Here is an 18,461-nt window from a genome sequence, read left to right on the forward strand (position 1 = left end):
TTGTTTTAAACTACACAAAGAACAGAGGAATGTAGGGTAAAGTGAGAAAAAGAAAGTTAGAAGCGGTGAACCTGTCCAAAACATCATAAATGTCACCATTTGGGTAGGTATTTACATAGAGATTTTTTTTTTACTCTCATATATTTATATGAAAAAACTCTCACACATACAAACACTAAAATTCAAAATGCAACTTCTCAACAGTTTTAACCATAGTTAACCCACAGATGTGGGCACAGCTAATTATATCTTCTGACCACACATTACCAGAGCCGCTACCATCAGTCACTCTGTCAATAACTCAATCTGAACCTGAGAGCAAAGGGACCCTGTGGTTTTCATCTATGTATTTTTGGAGGGGGGGGGGTTTGTATGAGTTAATTTTTTTTGTTGCACAGATTAATTTATGACATTAAAAAGCAAGGTGTTTAGAAGGCTAAAGTGAGGTAGACAGACTTTGAAATGCATTGTAATTATTATTAATAAATAGACAGTTGACCAGTTGATTTTATTTTATTTTCTTTTTTCCAACCACTGCCCCTAAAACCAGCTTTATCCTCCCTTTGAAATGTTCTAGCATATTCCTGCGATCACAAAAGATACAGCACACAACATGTCATCCTCTACTTTGGCTAACAATCCCTGGATACTCCTCCCATTCTTATATGGGGTGCTTTCACTTAAAAATACACACAACGGCAAAAACACGTCTATGCAAGACAGTCTACACACTGTTTAAAGTCAAAAGGATGTAGTCTCTCTCTCTCTCTCTCTCTAACATGGTAACAGATTAAAATTGATGGGCGGGCCATTTCCAGTTAAAGCATTCTATGTTCATGGATCCAGACACTTAATACACACATGACTTGATCACCCAAAGGGGGCATGGAGGCCTTTCAGGCCGCTGGTACAGCACGTCCAGGTTCCAGATTGGAATGAAGTGTGTGAGTGTATGGACAGGCCCCCGCTTCAAAGTCAGGAAAGTGTGATAGTATCAAAAAAAAGTGATAACCTTTCTAGTTTATGGTTCATCACCAGAAGCTTGAATAGTTTTTCCCCCTATCCTATACTGTACAAGCTCTCTTGTGCTTGGTAAAACACAAACAACACTTCACCTCCTCACGCCATGAACGTCCCATAGTGCAAAATTTATTGTTGGTAAGGTAGAGTGCCCCAAAAAGGTTTTGTACCCCTTTTTTAAATATATACATATATCATTTATATATAATGTCAGAAGGCTCTTCCTTTATCCAACAGCATAGTGCTTTCGTTTATAACAAAAGGATATCTTTGCTTTGACATCCAAAGAGACAAAGACAAGCTTCAAGCGTACTAATCTACTCTGTGTTCAAGCACTAACCATATTTGATGATGATGATAAGGTGGAGGTGGGTGGAGGCATTTCACAATGCAGTCAAATATGTTAAGTCCATGGCTGAGCTACGTTGTCTTCTGTACACTGTGTGGTTTGTTGTGCTAACACTTCTTTAGTACTTTTCTGAAACTAGCATTGAGAAAATGTGACTGAAAGGTCTGAATGTGTAAATAAAACGCTTGTTTTCTTTGTACACTCTAACTCAGTCGTCTAGTGATCACATTTGTGCTGTTTCAGCTTCAGCTGATAACACTCACCACTCTGGTGTGGTCTGCTTTATTTCAGGGTGTGGGGTTTCTGTTGTCTGATATTACAAGTTCAGCCCTCAGCCTTCGAAACATTTACATTCCGCTTTAAACTGTTCTAAGTGTTTTTCCCTTTGTTGGTTCCTCCTCCTCCTCTTCCTTCTCTCAGACCTTACACCAGATAACCTGATCTACATCTCTTTGTATTTTCGATTGCAGTGTGCAAAGCCTACTAAACCTGTAAATCTTGTTGCAGACTGGCATCAACAACAGCTGCACTGACTTTATTTATCTGCTTTAAAAGATGGAGCTGTGTTAACCTCTTCTCTTTCTTCCCTTTCCTTTCCTTTTCTTTCTTTTCTTTTCTTTTCTTTTTTTTTACAAGACTACAAATAAAAGATCAAAGTAACTGTGAAGAGGTTTCGTAGATACTCGAGAATGTCACACTGGGGTGTTATACATTAATAGTGGGTATAGGTTTGGTTTTGGATCTCCTTTACACTTTACATCTGTAAACAAGATTTTGGATTTATCCAAATGCTACCTCCAGAAGCTAAAACTCCTCAGCTCACTGTGTGTTTTTGATTTTTTTTTGTGATGGATTGTAAAAAAATATAATTCTGATCATGCCCCCCTGCAAACATCTTTTTTTTCTGAATCTGAAGTAAGTGTATCTGCAGAATTAAGCATTTCCAACTTCACATTAATGTATTGTAAATGCTTCTGTCTCCTGTCATCTCAATCCACTAACCCGGACACTTCACAAAGATGCCATTAAACAAACAAACAAACAAAAAACCATTAAAAATCCACAAAACTAACACACACTCTATAATATAGTTTTGTCTCATTTGCCGTTTTTCTGAAGCTCCTCCACAAGTTAAAACCTCTTTAAATCATTCATAATGTTCTGTATTTCCATCACTCAGTTCTTTTTTGATTCATATTTCAATCTTAAGTTTTTTTTTGTACAGTTAGAATCAATTTAATTACTGGAAACATGGAAACCCCAGTGGGATGCTTGTGTGGCTGAGTGAAAGTGAAATCTAGTGTTGAGGAGTGGGCTCTGGTGCCAGGGGCGAGCTCCGTAAGGGTTTTGGGTGGTTTGATGTGAGCTGTACACACACGTTTGTCTCCTCCCGCAGCCTAAGAGCAGCCACATCTATCCACCACCATCCCCGGGATCTTGCCATGAATGATCTGCTGTTTGTCATTGAAGTAGAGCATGTTAATGGGGGACATCTTGGTAGGGGTACAGCAGGGCCCTGCGGAGCCTCGGGGGTTGGCGTGCTGCACCAAGTGGGTGTGTGGATATTTCTGCATGAACATGTACTCGCACTGGCCAGAGCAGTAGTTGGCTTTGTAGCGTTTGGGGGCAATGATCCAGTCCCAGCCGAATGCCTCGAAGTCCACAGTCAGGGGGTAGCGGCAGCACCGGGACTCGGTGGAGTGCTCGTCGCAGTCCAGGCCCAGGTTTCTCCGAGAGCGTTTGGTCGTCTCAAGAACCTTCACTTCCAGGAACGGCTGCTGGAATCAGGGGGAGGAGGGGCAGGACAGACAGGAAGAGGTGGTTATAAGAGCACAACTGAACAGACATGGCTCACAAAGCAGTAAGGTTACTTATAATTATTATTCATTAAGCAGATGATAGTGAGGACTTTTTGTCTATTTTGTCATTTAAAATGAAAAACATCCATATGACAGCATCTTTTAATGTTAGAGTCCTAAAGGTGAACAACATTCCTGCATAAAGTATTTATGCGTAGATGTATACACCACTCCACACTGCCTCCTGAAGTGTCAATCCAAAGAGGAAGTGCCTACTTGAAATTCCGCATATACACCATATTTATATTCTCAGGAATGTGCACTAACTTCTATGTTTATATTGTAATTATTTTTAATAGCTTCTTTATATCTCTTTTTCATATCTTTTATATTGCTTGTTTTTTGCACTGAAACTGGATGACGCTTTAATCTCATTGTACTTGTGTATAGTGACAATAAAAGGCATTCTATTCTATTCTATTCTATTCTATTCTTAGACCTGCATTCTTTCTAATGATCAGCAGGGGGCAACTCTACAGAGCGGTCCTATCATACAGAGGTCAATGAGAAAATTAAACCTCTTTATACTATATTTTTTTTTAACCTAACCAAACCTTCCTGATGCATTTATTGCTTCAAACTGTCAATAATGTATGAGAATAATTTGGTAAATTATAATCTCAATCAGGCCCAGCTCCACCCACTAGTCTAAATGACAGTTCCAGCTCCTAAAAACCAAGACGGTGAAGCCAAGCTGCCACATTGGCTTTAAAAGTGGTAACGTCCACACAAGATTGAGACATTCACACTGCTGTTTAGCTGCCTGTGTGTATTAAGAAGGCTAACTAGAGCCAGAACTGGAAGCAATTAGCTTACCCTAGCATAAAGAATAGAAAACAGTTGGAAACAGCTAGCTAGCTTATAACTTGACTGTCTACTGCAGAATTATCCAGTTTAATCCTTCTGTGCAGTGTCACTTCTTGTTGCCTGGCAACCTTACAACAACAACAACAACAACAACAACAACAACAACAACATGACTCTGGGCGATAACGGCATGCACTCTGGTAAAAGCAATGAACAGTAAACATACACTGAGTTAATCAGTTAGTTTTAAACGTAGTGGTATGAGTAATGATTAATAGACAACCAGGATCAGTGTTTCTTCCAAACTTTGTGCTAGTCTAGGCTAACCATCAGGTTTTTGATATTCAGTGGACAGACAGCAGTGTAAATGTTGTTATCAGACTTAATAAAAAACATAAATCTGTGCTATTCCATTGCTGGGTTCCCCTATAACAGAAATGGGGTGTTGTCTGACTGTGTGTCTTTTTATGTAAATTATATTTGTCAAACTGATGGAGACAAAGAACACACAACATCTTACTTATGCCAGTGTAGAGGACACACTGTGTGCCACACACAATCAATCAAAAACTGACAGGTGTCAGCAAACCTGCCAACAAACCAAAACAAGGAAGAATTCTTAAAAAGTGATGGGAGCTCAGATGTTGCTGAGTTTTAACATGAATGGCTGATCACTATCAATATAAAAATAGCCCAAAGGTCTAAATTCTGACATGTCACAATGACAAACATCAGCAAACGAACATAAATAATAACATGCATGAAGATGTATCTTATATACTAACTCATTGTCACATGGTTAAATGGGACGTGTGAATATAATGAAAGTTGCTCTTTTCTTCCAGTACAACAGTACAACAGCACCTCACCTGTTCATCTGATGAGCGTTTATTTTATTTCACTGTTGATGTTATTCTACTGATTTTAGGATTATCTGTGACATTTAAACACTTGAAAGAACAAACTAAGTTATATTAATATACAGATTAAGGCAGAGGCAGATGAGTTGCACAGCTCTCATCAGACGCACGTGAGGACTGAACTTTTGTGATCAATAAGATTTCATGGTAATTCTGGTCTGGGTAGATTCAGTACTTTTTAAAGCTGCAACCTAAATTTGGCTGCTGCAGTCAGATAATGAAGGATCTCAGTGATCACTATATAGGCAAGATGACATCACCTCTGCTGGGGTCAGTAGTATCAGTGAGTAAATGCAGGATAGGATCATGTTGTAAAAGAAATATGCCATGTTTTTTTATCAATTGACATATTAATCACTTTTTGCATTTTAATTTCTTGTTAACAAAAATCACTTTTTAACTTTAAAAAGAGCCTTACTCCTACACAGAGCTACAACCTGCTTTAATATTCAGCATCTGCTCCCTTCATAACTAACCAACATTTATTTAAAGGGGGCAACACAATGTGCCACTGGAGTCCTGACAGAAACTTGTCTTTTCTAACACCGATGGCTGACTCTGTATGCGTGGTTTGATCCATGACCCAGGAGGTCATCTGCAGGCTACCATAACCTTGACCTTTAGGCGCAGCAAGCGGATCAAATATTTTACTCCATCATGTTTGTTTTACAAAGCCTTCTTCTCCCCACAGTGATTCCAGCTGGGCTCCAGCACAGGTTTTTGTGACGCATTCAAAAGAGGAAATAAGCTGAAAGGCGATTGGGGTGAGACCATGTCAGCTTGGCCTTTAGGGCTTTTGTTGTAGAAAAAAAGAGCCAGAGGATCAGGGAGAAGCAGAGGTTGACTCTTTGTTGTTTGTTGTGTTTTGTTTTATTTTCGTGCACTTGCCTGTGTTTTTGATCTTTTCCCTTTTTTTTGGGTTCAAGAATAATATTGCACACTGCTGTGTGCTCAGAGGGCAGCGATTTATTGGCCAAGACACCAGAGCTGACCTCTGATATGTGTTGTGAAGATCTGACCCAAATAGCCACTCGGTTTGGTGTTGCTTAACTGTGATAAGTGGCCTACATAATTCAACATGGATGTTGTATGTAACTGTCAGCCGCAGTAGCTCTGGAATTTCTAACAAGATTAATGGTTTTACGTAAAAAATGAAGTTTGAACTTATCTGTTCAGACCAGGAGATTTATCATTAAAAAGATATAATCTAAAGAAATATGTAGGCCAGGACACGGCCGGTGAGATGTGGACATTTAAAGATCCTGCGCTGACAGTTTGAGGCCCAGCAGCATCATTCTGACACAAGGACCACAGCCCGAGACATGACCCAGAGGAGCGCTAAATCACGCTTTTCTACAGGAAAAAATGTAAAAACATAAGATGTTTTCAGTCTTCTAGCCATTTTACTAGCACTTTGTAAACGTAGCCATTGTTTGTTGCAACAGATCTGAGATATAGAATAGAATAGAATAGAATAGAATAGAATAGAATAGAATAGAATAGAATAGAATAGAATAGAATAGAAATTGTTAATTCATCCCAAGCTGGGAATTTCGCTGACTAAATGATGAAGGCCGACCAAAACAAAGCAGCTGTGTTTTCATCAGATGCAACTAAATATAGAGTGGTCAGGACCGACGTTTTTGAATGGAGTGTTGCAGAGTTTTAACACAGAACTGTTGAAAAGACTTAAAGACAGCAGCAGTATCCACAGTGTAAACTTAAAATGACAGTAACTAAATACATGACTCTACTGATATGTGATGGAAGCAGCCCTCACCAGATCAGCTGCTGTGTTATGACCACAGAGACTTAGTGAAAGCTTTTTGCTCACCATGTGGTTGCAGTTGTTTTTACTCTCATGAGGAAAACTTTAAGACTCCACAGGTTGTTTTTGATATTAAGGTGGAATTAGTCTGAACATTTTCACTTGCTGTGCTGCCCCTGTTTGATTGAAATATGAATCTGGATGAGTGTGAGCTGTGGTGGAAGTGATTCCCTGTTCCCACCCCAGGGGCAGGTCTGAGGGTCCTTACCAGCCCCTCCTCCCCGGGTCGCAGCGAGGTAACGGCGAGGTCATTGCCGCTCTCATCAAAGGCGTTGATGTCGATTCCCCAGTTGGTGTGAGGCTGTTTGAACCAGTTCTGCAACACGTGCTTAAAGTCAATGCTTTGCCAATGGCCCACCCTGGAGTTGAGCTCTATCTTCAGGGAGCGGATACGGATGTGGCGGCTGCCCTGCTCCGTGACTGGCTTCAGCCTCAGGATCTGCAGGTAGACTGTGGACGTCTGCTGCAGCGGCCGCAAGTACACCCACAGCTGGGCCTTCAGCACCTTGGTAAACATCAGTTTGGGGCTGAACTTGAAGAAGCAGCAGCTGGGCTTCCCGTTCACCTGGACCAGGGGCTCCGCTGTGGAACAGAAGATGGAGGACATTCAGTCTTTTTTCCCCAGTAACTCATCACTGTGTGCTTGGAAGATGCAGATAAACAAACAGCAGCTTGCAAAACAAAAAACAAACACTCGGTGGATTTAGTTTAACAGGAGAAAACAAAAACTGAAGATTGCATGTATTTAAATGTAACAGAACTCTACTAAGTGAGCTATGTGAGCTCTTTTATGTGTCTCCCCTCTGCAACAAGCTTTTCTGCCATTTTCTTGACTAGCATGAGTTCTAACAACTCTTATCTTAATTTCACATGCATACTGAGCACACAAGGAGCAAAAACTAGCCAACCAACTAGCCATCACAGCAAGAATTTGAGCCTGGCTGGTGCATGGGTTATAAAACTTGAAGCTCTGCAGAGGAGAGTGTTGGAGAGTGCATTTTGAGTGTTGTGCTCAGTTGTATAGGTGTATAGGTGATAGAACTTAGAATTACCTGTAATTTAAAGTTCTAACCCCTGCGGCAGAGCACTGTGTTTCTGTTAGAAAGCCGCCCTCTGTCTGCATGAAGGCTGTCCGTTAGGTGCACATGGCCATGTTGTTTGGTCTATTCAGTTAGGTTAAAACTGTGATTACATTAAGGTTGGACAACATTTGCATATTAAAACAAGAATCAGTGATGGTGGCCAGTGGCCAGATGGTAACCTTAGATTCCCCTGGGTCAGCCATAATGAAATGGTCTACCCTGACATTAAAACTACTAAAATTAAAACATGTTAAGTTTTTTCCCCCCTCTTTATCCTCGTGGCTCTCTCTCTTGTTGGAAATATATTTGGGGTGTGGATTAAGGGTTACATCAGAGAACACAAGGGGTCTCCTAAAATAGGCAGATTTATTCCTGTCATGATCTCAGGCTCTAGTGTTTCTGTGATTTGCACCACATGTCAAATCTGCACATGCTTCATTTACATAGAACTCCATCTGATATAATGACATCCATCCATTGCATTCACACATTCATTTCCATGTAAAGCATTCATTTATTAAGGGAAATTTATTCTGTATCTATCTGGCATGATAATGTGCCCGGCAGAGTACAATAGAATACTTAATCTGCCCATTTTCTCCAAGCAGATTTGATGTGTTAAAACTCTGATTCTGTTGTTTTTGTGTCATCTTATCTAACTGATTTGTTGTTATTCTTCCAAAAAAAAAAAGAAAAGAAGAAGATAAAAAAAGCTGGACATGTCAATCATCTGAGGTTGCTCAGGCAAACTGCAAATGCTTCCTGGGTCAAAAGGTTATTTGGCACCTCAGCCTAGTTAAGAAATGGGATCAGGGGTCAAAACCGTCAGCCTCTTTACATCTCAGGGGTGCTGGGGAGGGGCAGCCTCAACAGCCAGATTGAGTTTGAAGGTCAAGGTCGACCCTATGGCAATGGTAATATGTCTTTCTTCACATGATGCCTTTTCAACAGAAAATCATTTGAAACCTCAGAGACACATCAGTGCTGAATCAGCCACAGTTTGTTTTTGTTTTGATCAGGGTGGAGATTCTCCAGCCAATAGTGAATTGTTTATCAAACCTCAATTGCGCAGGAGAGAACAGTGCGCCGGGCTGTTTCTTTTTACACTAAACAAGTGTTGTAATTGAATTATAGGCATGCATTGAGGGATATGAATTCACTGAGGTACAGATGGACTATCCATTAGAAGAGACCAGGGCGAACATTGAATAAGGGCCAAGCCAGGGACAGACGTGGTCCTTCAGCCTGTATTTCCAAGGACAGTCATTAGTGAGTGTAAATTATACAGTGTCTCACGCTGGACAAACAATATGTCAATGTTCCTTTTGGTGGGTTGCTGGGGTCACAGCAATTAACGTGGGTGGTGTTGTGTTTGCTCATCAGCACAAAACTGGGATGAATGATTCTGCAGTTTGCTCTGAGTTTACTTGTGGTTACTACTTTTTGTTGTTTTTAATCGCTGCAGATGGGGGCAGACACACACCAGGTCTTCCTTTGCAAACACTTTTTAGTGCTTTTGTTCATTTCCAGGAACAAACAGAAAAAAAGTCCAATAAACAGCGTAGAGCAGAAAAGGTTCTTTTTTTTAAGCTGAGGCCTTTTCCTCAAGAAGGAGTAATCTGAGAAGCTGAACCTGTGTACGGCGTGATCCAGCTAGGACCTCAGTTATTAAACACACATGCACAACATATGAGCTACATCATGTTAAACAATGACTGCATTGATAGGTGAAATCAATTTGTGCCTTTATAGATCCTGTAGGTGCACAAGTGTGAGGCAAAGCACGAAGGATGAATGCCAGCAGCTTAATTACACCCTGTGTCCTGGCACAGTGTTCCAGTTGTGAAAAACAGGTCAGGTTAGCTTGTAAAGAGCATAAAACCAGCGGGACATTTAATCCGTCTACCTGAACTCCACTTTTTCCCTTTCTACCATTCCCTGTTCCTCTTGAAAAGCTCAGCCTAATTGCAAATGCAATCCTGTTTTTATGGCATCATTTCTTGAACAAGTTGCCTATAACTAGGCAACTTGTTCAAGAAATGATGCCATAAAAACAGTTCTTTTAACCAGCTGCAGTAAAGATATAAATCTGATTTTGAGTTCAGCACCACCTACTGGAGCAAAAACACCTCTCATCCTCAGCTACACTGAAGACAAACACGCAAACTAATTCCTGTAAAGCAGCAACTCTTCTAACTAAAACTAAAAAGTGTGAACAGAGGCTGTGCTTTTCCAAAGAAACAGGTCTGTTTGCTTTTCCTGCTCATGTTTCCAGCCCGCTTCATTATTACAGCAGCTTATTTCCCTGCGGTATAATTGCAGCATATGCAGCACATGAATTTTACTGCCAGCGCACAGCGGGCTTGCAGGTGAGCCTATCAAACATCTGGTGGACTCCCTGGGTACCTGTGTTCCAAAGTGAGCCTCCTATATGTGTGTGTAAGGGGGGCATATAGAATATAAGGGTTTATTCAGCACACCATCTGTCCTTTTTCAATACCACTGCAGCACATTTAAATAACTCTTTCTAAGGTGCAGAAATGACCCAGTAAAAAACTTACTTTAAGCCGTGTTACAATAAAAAGGCAACATGCTACCATTGCTTAATAAGCACAGATAGAAAAGTGAGAATTTTCACTCTTGCATGGATAATACTTGTGACCAAACTTCCAACATGTCAGCTTTGGAAATAAAGAGCAGCCTTGCTATATTTACTGCACTGACTTCTCCTCTCAATCATCACAGCAGGATAACATATTTCATGTCCTCCGTTTTTTGTCAAAGAGCGGCCAGCAACATAGTTGATAAATTGATAAAAATGACCCATGCCTCTGTCACAACACATAATTAAACTTAACTTCTTTATCTAAACTCTTCTATAGATGTGTGGCAACATATGCCAGTCAAGTAAAAACACACAGCTCAGATGGAGTGTGGAGAGAAAGGGTCATCTATTGTTAATGTCCAAATGGATAATGCATAATGGTATAAACCTAGATAGGAGTTTCATTTGCATATATATCTATATTTTCTTTTCTTAATGGGAAATGCAAATGTGCCATTTTGTGGTGAGTGTGTGTGTTTGGGAGCCTTCGTGTTGAATAAATGTGACTCTAGGGTATCCCCACGCACCTCGGCATATTAATCATCGTGACATGTTCACGACCCTTCTAATAAGACAGGGGCCACAGTGCACCCCCCCAAACATCCCATCCCACCCCAGCCCCACTCCCTCTTTGTCTCTCGGTCAGTCCCAAGGGAGCGGAGAGGGTGGTGGGGGAGGCCGAGCTCGAGCTGAGGACGGAGGGGGTGTGTGAGTGTGTGTGTGAAGTTAGACCCCCTCATTCAGAAGCCTTCCCCTGGGACAACGGCAGGCACAAGACTCCTATTAGGACGGAGCACAGTAGCCCCCCAGGAGCAACAAAAGACACCTCCTAATGCTCACAGTTATAGCTCAGTGAGCACACACACACACACACACACGGAAACATGCAGCCACACATAAACACACAACAAGCTCCAAACTGAGTGTCCTCTGCAAACACACTCAAAAGTTATTGTTTCCCATGTTATATACCTTTGTATTATAAGGGGAGCGTCTGCTGGACAGCAGGATGGGAAGAGAGGGGCGTGCAATGAACTGCAATAATGTGGACAGCTGGACAGCATGAAGCATGCTGGGGTCTCACCGCTTGTGTTTGTGTGCAACCACACATACATGCAAGACGTTAATGTCACAGGAAAATGTGTTGCTCTGCTTCAAGGAGTCAAAACTTTTTACTCACTTCACATCAGCAGAAGCCTGATCAGACAGATGGTTGTGACTGCAGTGTTGATGTTTTTGAATTGACACAGAACAAATAAACAGGACTCAGTGTTGGATTTTTAGCATTTAAACAGAGTATCATGAACACAGTTTATACTGTTTTTATGCCCTCCAAAACACACTGAGCCTGTCAGTGTGTGTGTGTATCTACTCTGTCTGCATGGACTTGCAGTCTATTGGAAATGACCGCAAGTCATTAAATAGCAGATGTTTTAATTTACATATAATCACCTGTAACCAAGTTTTTCAAATGTGTGAGGAAAACGCATCACTTGATGATTATGTAACAGTACTGGTGCAGTCATAGGTAGCAGCTGTGGCACCTGTTGGCCACAACGGGTTCTCCTACAAGCTTGGAGGGGGTTTCATTTGGAAAAGACTTACAAAATGTGACATGCTTAAGTTCTATTGTTGTATTATTGAGTTCAGTAGTGACTCTCATGTGAGATTATGACTTCAGTAGTGGTCAAAGCCTTACCTGGGATGATACACAAATGAGTTTGTTTTTTCAGCCATTACTATTTAATTGATTAATGCACCAAGGTGCAGGTACCACACTATCACATCCAAGCTTTCTAAAACTAGCAGAGATATTATCCAAAGAGAGCAAGCACTTAAAAAAACACTCTCCATGCAAAGGGATGACCCATCTCTCTTTTAACTAGAAAAATACCACTGCTTCTCTTGGTCACCATCATAGACCCTCATATCGGTCTGAGCCATTGTCTCAAGGATCCTGCATGAATCTTAAGAATCAACACTAACTTCTTTGCAACATAAACCTACAACAACAAGTTTAAAGCAGAAGTACTCATCAGGAGTTGCTTAAATAATGCACAGTACTATAAGGTCATCCACGTCTTCAAGCTGCACTCTGTAACACATCTAGTGTTTGTCTGGAAGCAACCATGTGAAAGAAAGTCAGTGATCAAAAACAAAGAATCATGCTGACACAGAATGAACCCAGAACAGCAACCAGCTGTATGGCTGCACACGTATGAACACCTCCATGAAGTTACATTTGTGTTGGAAAATCTGCAGTTAAAATCCTGTGACAATGCATTGCATAACATACATTATAAATGTGTAACCGTCAGTGATGCAACCATCTGCAACTGCTAGTTATTCACCAGTCCATGACAAAGTTGCAATGTATCATCTCTATCAATGCAGCCTACCTGCACTGAGCCTTAACATTAAATCAATACTTCACATGCAGAATGACAACATTTCATAATTATGTAGCTGGACCTTTAACCATTTTACACTTGATCTTCTCATGTAAAGCTTTTTAAAATGTAAATAAAGATTTGTGGCACTGTTTGCATTTTTAAAAAAAATTCAAATTCATGTCATTCTCTTAGATCTACAATACTACTTTTTCAGCTACTAATCATAAATAAATACATAAATGATCCCTGAGGACACCTAAATCTCTCAGAGCCTGAACCAAGACGAAGTCCGTGTGACCAGATTGGGCAAATCCTCTATACCGTTTCCTCAAGAAGGTCTAAATAGAATAATGTTTCTACAGTTCCCTTTATGAGTCTGTCTCTATCTGTGCTGTGCATTGTAGAAGTCAAACCTGTCCCTTGAACTGAGCATTTTCACAACTTCTGTAATGAAAGTCCTGGGGTGATTTGTGTGTGAGGAGAAACACAGCCAGGGGCGATAAATACAGCAAGAAGCTGCTGCTCTCCCTTTTGCTGCAGAAAAGAAGCTAATTAAATTTTTATGTAGATAATCATGAGGTAATCCGCTTCTTTCCGACACAGTGGCTCCCTCGTGGGATCCAGCATTATGCCCATGCAGCATTCCGTTTGCTTAAACGCCTCTTAGATTTAATGGACTCTTCCATAAACTGATCCTCGACCACAGAGCGTGAACGCATCCATCAACAATAATCCCCTCAATGATCTCCATTTTATCTTCTCCCTCCTCCTCTTCCTTCTCACTCGTGTTACTACATAGAGCTTAATTACTGTTGTGAAGTAATTATTTCCTTTATTAGTGAAACGTAACATCTGTTTCAGGTCTTTTTAATTGTACCTATAAAACTCTTCCATTATTTCTGTCCCTTTAGGATAGGACTGGGCTGCTTGTTGCTCCCTGTGGACACTCTCCCTTCTTCCCTCCACCCCCCGCTTCATACATGCAGCGTGAGCCATGGTACGCCTAACTCAGTCATTGAAATCCTTTTAAGAATTTCAGCATAAATACATTTATATTTACATTACAAATACATGTATTTGATAAAGCATGCATTAAATCCTAACACAACATATTCCCAAATACCAGGAGGAAAGACTGCCGGCTACAGGGACTGGAACATGGGAGCGTGGGAATAGAGGAAGGAGGGTGGAAGGAGTGAGATTCCTGAGGTCCTGGGGAAATTTTGTCCTTGTATTAATAGACTTTGGTCCCTTTGAAATTTTATTAGCCATAAAGTTGACAGTATGTTGTGCAATTTCTACAGTCCTACAGACCTTTTCTTCAGTTTTTACTCCTTTATAAACAAACCGGGTGTGCCCCAGCATCCAAACAATTCAACCACCACAGTTTATCTTTCCCCCAACTGATGCCAGCAACTACACAAGGAGAACAGGTGTCATCGTCAAACTGAGACCTCCATGGAATAAATAAATCTATAAAAACCTCACATAGTCATCAACTTCCAGCAAACACTGACCAGTGAGTTGAAGACAGTCCGGCTTCTGCTGCTCTGTCCTTTTAGCGCTCTCCCTCTTAATTTTTATGGTTCCTGCACCTTCAGGAAATGACCCTTTTATAGGGTCAACACTATAAAAGACTTGTTTTTTTGTGGGAGTGGTTAGTGGATGTGTGTGTGTGTGTGGGTGCGTGTGGTGGGGGGATAAGTGTTCAAGTTACTACCGGTTCGTCTTTGCTGCCAAAGAAAGAGACCTGATGAGGTTAATAGTCTCCTCTTCCAATATATCACATAGCTGTGAACTCTGTGACCCTTTTTGTCAATAGGAGAACTTTTCTCTGGAGTGTGTGTGACTGTGTGAGTAGGTGTGTGTGAGCATCCTCGTGCGTCCACACAAGTATGCACATGTGGGAAATTTGCACAGTCGTACCTTTACATGTGTGCAGATGTTTCTTGAGAATTGCAGGACTACATGATAATACATGCATGAAATTAAATGTGGATATAAGGTAGTTTAAAAGTCAGAGGTTTGAGAGGTGTTCTAATGTTGGTATTAATATTTTTAAAGGTTAAATATTTCTCTGCAGGACTAATTTCCAACATTTTGGACACACTGATTTGTCCATCAGCTCAAAGAAAACATGTAATTTACATGAAATAACAGCTTTAATTAGAGAATAAACACACGGTGCTCTCTACTGCATGCTCTGTTTGCAGAAAAACTACAATCACAGTCTAAAATCAAATTACTTTACTATACAACCACACAATCTCCAATTGACTTTTCTCCTGCCTACTCCTGATATCTGAAAGTAGTTTCAGTGTGTTATTAGAACTTATGATATGGTTGATCAGCATCATGACGTACAGAAAGAGACAGAAAGAAAGAAGAGGTCACCGGTGGCAGAGGAAGGTCTGGTCTAAAGGTTCTGGACATGTGACAAATGGGATACTAGTGGGGTCAAATCCTCACCCCACCTCAGGCAAAACAAACTGAGCTCCAAAATACACACTTTACATATGCTCACACACACACGCATCAATTAACTATTGCATATTATATTTTGATGAAGATTTGCTGCACAGGAAAATGACCCTGATATTCTGAACCTCATTTTCATGTCAAGGAACGCAGTGGTTACCTTCATGCTGTACAGAGAGAGATGTTTTAGTACATAAAGTGCCGCACTATGATATAAATAGATGTACTTTTCCATGAAATTTCATAGTAATTAGAGACCAGGAAACACGGACCCTCTCAACCCCCACTGCGGCACCCACGTACCTTGAGTGAATACTAAGAAGCAACTCTGGCACAGGTCCAGTTCAGTATGTACTGTGTGAACCCCCGTGGCCCATCAAAGGCAGTGTGCACGACCGTGAAAGGGTGATTGGGTTCGAGGTGTGCAGGGAATAGTGTTTGAAGTCCTCCTTCTATCAGAGAGACAGAAAAAGGCACTTTTAATCCTGTGGGATCATTAAGGCGCCACAGGCGAAAAGAGATGCACTCATTCTCTCAACTCTTCGCTGAGTACCAGAGGAAAAAAAACAGCAGAAGAAGAAGAGAGGGGGGTAACGGGAAAGAAGGTGGGGGCGGCACGAGGAGGAGGTAGGGGGGGGGGGTGCAGATGATTAAAAACTGCAGCTGACGTAAAGAGATGAGGCAAACAGAAGAGGGAGAGAAATGCTATAACATGACAGATTCAGCAGTCATGTCAGTCATCAGCTTCTCTGGCTGGCATGAGGCCCCCAGAAATGCACCATTACTCTGCATCCCACCTTTCTACCTGGACTGATAAGGCATCACATCACATGGTACTCAAGTCTTTTGTGCACACAGAGTAAATGTGCAGGTATAAAGAATCAAATTATGGCTTTAATAATCACAGTAACAATTTGTTACAGGAAGTCTACACTGTTAGGATCAGCTGCATAACACTATGGAGATTTTTAAAGCAAGAGAGCAAACCTGACATGCCTGAAGGGCTTAACTAGGCTGATGTATACTGCCACATCCAAACAGCAGTTTAAGCATGAACTCAAGCCCTTCATGATGATTTCAAAATAAGACATGAGCTTTGCACTGATCTCCTTCATTCCCTACATCAGAAACCCTATTGTCAGGTGCAGCCAAAAGTGCATCATCCAGAAAGAACAAACAGCCTAAATTAGGAAGCATCCACAGTATTATAAGGCTCCACATCAAAATAAATGGTGAAATATTTCACATGATGTATTTCTGCTGTTAAGACAGGGACAGGTGGGTCTGCCATGACAGGTGAGAAAGGAAAAGTGTCACTAAACAATAAAATAATAGATTGATAGATAGACAGATAGATAGATTTTGCTCAGTCACAGACTAAAAAGTACTGATTGTTTGGAGTGTGTTTCATCCACCGCAGAATATATTATGTGTGTAAATGTTGTTGAACCCCACGATTTGCCAGGAAAAGGTCACACACTCCCCTCGACCCTATGTGATTCTCTGTCTTTGTGTACTCGGGGTGAAAAAAAACGAGCTGTGCCTATAAACTTCGCATTTAAAAGGCAAGTGCGGCCGAGGGGGGCCGCTGCATGAAGGGAACAATAGCAGCTTTTTGGACACACTTTTTCTCACTGCGATGAACAGCAGGGAAACCGGTAGAGGCTCCTATAAAAGACCGATAGAGCACAGCTGCCAGGGTTCAACAGTAATTTCATAAAATGTCTCCAAGGGCTCTGCCTTGTGGATTATCTGCAGATTTATGGGAAACTATAAGAGGGGGAGCAAATTGTTAGGGGCCAATAATCAGAGGGGCCTCGCCACATGATCATAACTCCAGAATTTTTATGCAAAAGAAGACATAAAAGACATAAAGTGATGCAACTGGCAGCCAAATGGTGCGTTATTGATCATCTTCATCACAAACTTCATCACAAACACACAATATGGGAAAGTTTGAGCATGACAGCAGCAGGAGAATCCACCAGCCAAACACTGCTCCATCATCATCATCATCAGCAGCAGCAGCAGCAGCAGCAGCATGAAGACAAAAGTTCATCAGGCCATATTGCAGCTGTCTGTTTCAGGCTCTTTATACTGCTGATTATTGATTTATCAGGCTCACACATAATCCCTACTTTGTCAGCCACGGGCAACAGCTGAACAGAGCCATTTGTCTAATTTTATCAGACACAGACACACACACACACGGAGTGAACCCTCATTTCTGTTCCCAAAAAACAGGTTAGGCCACTGACTTGAATGAGCCCCGGCGGTTCCACTTTCCACGCAGCAGGCCTGAGTCACTTGAACCTATCTGCTCCCCAATAACGCGCATGACGCATTTGAAGACAATATCGTTGTTGGGTTGTAAACTATTACTCACGCTCAGAGGCCATAGTGATCACGGACTCCGTGGTGGCGTGGTACTCATCCTCCTCCATAAACTCATCCTGGGACGACGCGTCTCCCTGGAAGTCGTGATGGTCCAGAAGTTGCTGGAGCGGAGGCGCCTTGGGGAGCAGCTGATTGACCACCTCCCGGCTGATGTTGGGCGCCTGCTTCAGACGCAGCTTGCTCAGGATCTGGGACTTGATGGTCTCCAGTCTCAGTACTTTGCTTTGCTCCCTCCAAACACAGGCAGAGCACTCGTGGGAACCGGCGTCCTCGTCCAGCAGAGACAGCCCGGCATCCGTGGGCGTCTCGCTGGCATGAGGCAGCAGCAGATTAGGCTCGTCGCTCCCCGACTGTCCCAGGGAGATGAGCACCATCAAGCACAGTAAGAAGTTGTACCTCGGCATGACGATGCGCGGACGCCAGGAAATGCAACTTTTTGTCTGGTCTTTTCTTGTCTTTTATTCCGTTATATTCCTTGTCGGATCAGCGCCGATCCTTGCCTTAGCATGCAGAAGGGAGAGAGCCAGTGACATGCATCTAATCCAACACGATCACCCTGAAGTTGCCTTTTTTTGCAGGAGCAGGCGCTTTTGCAGTAAGTGCGTTCCAGTGTGGCTCGGTGCAGGCTGTTTTGATTGAAAGTTAAATTATCTGCCTGATGAATGCATAGCCCACTCACATGTAGTAGTAGCCTATAAATGGTTGTTTTGGGGTCTTCTGTAC

General features: G+C 41.7%; 1 protein-coding gene across 1 annotated transcript; it reads right to left on the minus strand.

The window, feature by feature from the left end:
- Positions 1–18,142, minus strand: LOC114435708 (growth/differentiation factor 11). Its single transcript, XM_028405617.1, has 3 exons — positions 17,728–18,142; positions 6,992–7,365; positions 1–3,147 (listed from the first exon to the last, which is right to left on the minus strand). The coding sequence occupies exons 1-3, from the start codon at positions 18,140–18,142 to the stop codon at positions 2,767–2,769; spliced, it is 1,170 nt and encodes a 389-aa protein (XP_028261418.1). The 3' UTR covers positions 1–2,766.
- Positions 18,143–18,461: the final 319 nt, after the last annotated feature.

The sequence above is a fragment of the Parambassis ranga genome, chromosome 5 (assembly GCF_900634625.1).
Source record: "Parambassis ranga chromosome 5, fParRan2.1, whole genome shotgun sequence".
Classification (NCBI taxonomy): domain Eukaryota; kingdom Metazoa; phylum Chordata; class Actinopteri; family Ambassidae; genus Parambassis; species Parambassis ranga.